This window comes from Arachis ipaensis, chromosome B03 (assembly GCF_000816755.2).
Source record: "Arachis ipaensis cultivar K30076 chromosome B03, Araip1.1, whole genome shotgun sequence".
Lineage (NCBI taxonomy): Eukaryota > Viridiplantae > Streptophyta > Magnoliopsida > Fabales > Fabaceae > Arachis > Arachis ipaensis.
Window position 1 is genome coordinate 17,999,533 of NC_029787.2, and position 3,101 is coordinate 18,002,633.

A 3,101-nucleotide genomic window follows, 5' to 3' on the forward strand; every position below is an offset into this window, starting at 1 on the left:
GAAGATAATAATTTAAATTATCTTATTTGATTTAATATTGATAATTTTATAATTTTATGAATATAATATATAATTACACATTTATCATATTTAAAATTACTCAATCACTTCAAACATAATTATGAAATGTAAAATAAAAAATAATATAAAAAGTAAAGATTTTTATTTAATTTAAAAAGAGTAATGTGCTTTTTTTTTAGTGAATTTTATTTTCTCTTTAAATAAAAAGTAATTTTCACTCTCCACCGTTATGCGATAAATAACTTTAGACTTTTTTGAAGTGATTTTTTATTGCTTACTAAACATTTTTGTATATAGGATGCCTAACTTCAAAAAATGATGGATCAATGTAATTTATCCTAGATATATTAGGATATAACCAATCCTTAATTAGTAGGTTTTTAATTAATTTTTATATACATATTCTTTTTATGCATATTAAGTAAGTAGTGTCCTTACTCCTTAGTTTTACACAGATTTTATTATACAAGAGAAAAAGTAAATAGTAATTCACATTATGCTGTTGCAATATATATTACAATATGAAACATGCCCACCACAACTTGTTCCTACTACTTCATTTCATCACAAATTCCCCAAAATACCCTTTTTTTTTTTACTAATTTTTGAGCACTAGTTTGTGGTGACTATGATGAACACACTCAGCAGGCATAACAGGGAACCTAGCAGTATCAGCACAATAATCATAAACCATATGTTTGGCCCTAACCCACATAAGTTGGTGACTTTGATGCAAACTTAACACACCCAAATTAGGCTCATCCCACCAATACTTCTTCTCATTACTACTACACCTCTTCAAATTTTCCACTGATTTTGATGACACTATTGGACACTCGCAAGCATTGATCTCAAAGGCCTTATATGTTGCAATGAAAGGTGCATGGCTCCAATTAGTTTTCACTCTTCCACCTTGTGTGGCCCAATCATCAGCGTTCCAAATTGAGCTATAAACACCCATTGCTTGGTCCTTTGGAAATGGAATACCCCTGTGTTCCATGTTTGTGTGCACCCTTATTGGTGTTTCATCCACTAGAAATCTGACACATATGAAATGAAATTATTAAAGTCAAATTGAATTATTGGCCAAGGAATATGTAAAATGTCAATGTGTGTCCAAAACAAATGTCAGAAATTATTTGACGAAATTAGACCTGTGCAACTTCTGCAAAAGGACCATTAGAAGGTACTGGGATAAATTTTACCCAAGATTCCATTTTCTTTGTATATGCTTTTGTTTTAGGTAAAGAATAAAGATTTTTGCCTTTTATTTATTTCATTCATGTAACTAATTTAATTTTAAATTTAAGATTTTTATTTACATTTTATTGATGATTGTCTTCCCCTAAATACTATTAGAACCATACAATTCATTATTAAAAATGATAAGTAGATATGAAACATTTTACAACAAAAATTAACTTACCTTTTTTTTTTTGGTATTAAAAATTAACTTATTTTGATCATGGATAGATGTCATATGAATTATGATGATTGATGGATGGATGATACTTTTTTCTATATATATATATTAACCGATGAATTCTCTTTGTTTTTTGTGTAACCCAATGGGGACATAATGACACAAAGCATATGATGGCTCAACCACCAGTGGTAAAAAAGCATGAAATTTTTTTTGAGTTTTTTTTTTTTTACTACTTTTCAGACCCATCACTCCATGGAAGCAGATTCCCATTTGTCTTTCATGATTACTAATTAATTAATTAATAAAAAACAGTTTCTTACTTTCATTCATTAATATTTAATATTATGTATTAAAATACCCATTTACTTTTAATTAATTAAGAGAAGATAGGGTAATGGGTGCTTACATAACTTGACGTTGGTTCCAAAAGAAAGAGTAAGAATGAAAGTCTTTAGTAGGGTCAAACCAAAGGTTTAGCCTTTGCTCTCTATTTCCCACTCCATTCACATACACATTTGTTTGAACAGAGTAAGGTTCCCCTGTGGTGTTCCCCAGGAACTCAAAATCAAACTCGTTGTGATTTGGACCCTCCGATGACATCTACACAAAAATACATAAATTAGATGCCACAATAATTGAAACAGAACAAGGTCAATTCAACATGATTCCCATTGCATTATTAGGTTTGATTCGAGGTGATGAAAAACAAGGGAGGGCCCCTCCTATTAAATTTAATTGAAGATATGTTATGGTTCTTTAACTTGATTGAAAGTTTAGTGACAAAGTTGATAAATGCATACACCAAAGTAATTGATGGGATAAATGGAGTAGTAGGTAACTGCCACTAATGAGTGTGGTACTACTCTTTTTCTTCGTGTGTTTCAATAAATCTGAAGCAAGAAATTATCTTGTGCAATAAAGAAAATGTCTGATGCATTGAACTGAACCGCACATACATTTAAATGCTATCTATGTACATGAAAATAAACAATATATATTAAGATTATTATTAATAAACAAGAAAAAATTAATATAATTTTGACTTACATAGAAAGCAGTAACTGTTCCGGCAGAATCACCTTCAACAAGTTTAAGTTGGACGGTAACTTTCCCAAACATATACTTGCTTTTGGATACAAACCCAGCACCTGAAATAAACAACCCATTTTACATTTTTATAAAAACATTATCTTAGCGTTACATACACTATATGAAATGGTATTAGATTGAATAAATAATACCGGAATAGTTATCAAGCTTGAGTTTGAGAAGGTCTCCTTCATGAATGAAATGGTCTAAAGCCCAACTTGGTTGGAAGAGTTCTTCAAACTTGGCAGTGGCAGCAGCAAAAGCCACTCCAACAAACACAAACCCCATAACCAATCCCAAAAACAACGACACCTCCTTAGACATTATAAATGCTTTATAAGCAGGAGAAAAGGATCTTATGAGAATGAGGAGAGAACAAAAGAGGGAGTAAGAGAGAGTGATGAGTGAATGAAAGGTTCTACACTGATTGATCACTTGGTATGTTGGGGTTTATATAGCTGAAGTGAGATAATAAGCAGATAAATAAATATATTTTCAGTTTCAAATTCTTTTAATATAAAACAATATTATAATATACAGTTTAAGAATATGCTTAAATACGAAA

General features: G+C 30.2%; 1 protein-coding gene across 1 annotated transcript; it reads right to left on the minus strand.

The window, feature by feature from the left end:
• LOC107629944 (xyloglucan endotransglucosylase/hydrolase protein 9) lies at positions 477-2,981 on the minus strand. Its single transcript, XM_016332908.2, has 4 exons — positions 2,689-2,981; positions 2,495-2,595; positions 1,854-2,047; positions 477-1,061 (listed from the first exon to the last, which is right to left on the minus strand). The coding sequence occupies exons 1-4, from the start codon at positions 2,858-2,860 to the stop codon at positions 620-622; spliced, it is 909 nt and encodes a 302-aa protein (XP_016188394.1). The 5' UTR covers positions 2,861-2,981; the 3' UTR covers positions 477-619.

Excerpts from the sequence above, each read along its gene's own strand:
- LOC107629944 (XM_016332908.2), bottom strand. The coding sequence starts at position 2,860 with ATGTCTAAGGAGGTGTCGTTGTTTTTGGGATTGGTTATGGGGTTTGTG. Across the intron at positions 2,596-2,688 it reads CAAGCTTGATAACTATTCCG|GTGCTGGGTTTGTATCCAAA; the intron begins GTATTATTTATT and ends TGTTTATTTCAG. Across the intron at positions 2,048-2,494 it reads GAACAGTTACTGCTTTCTAT|ATGTCATCGGAGGGTCCAAA; the intron begins GTAAGTCAAAAT and ends ATTTTTGTGTAG.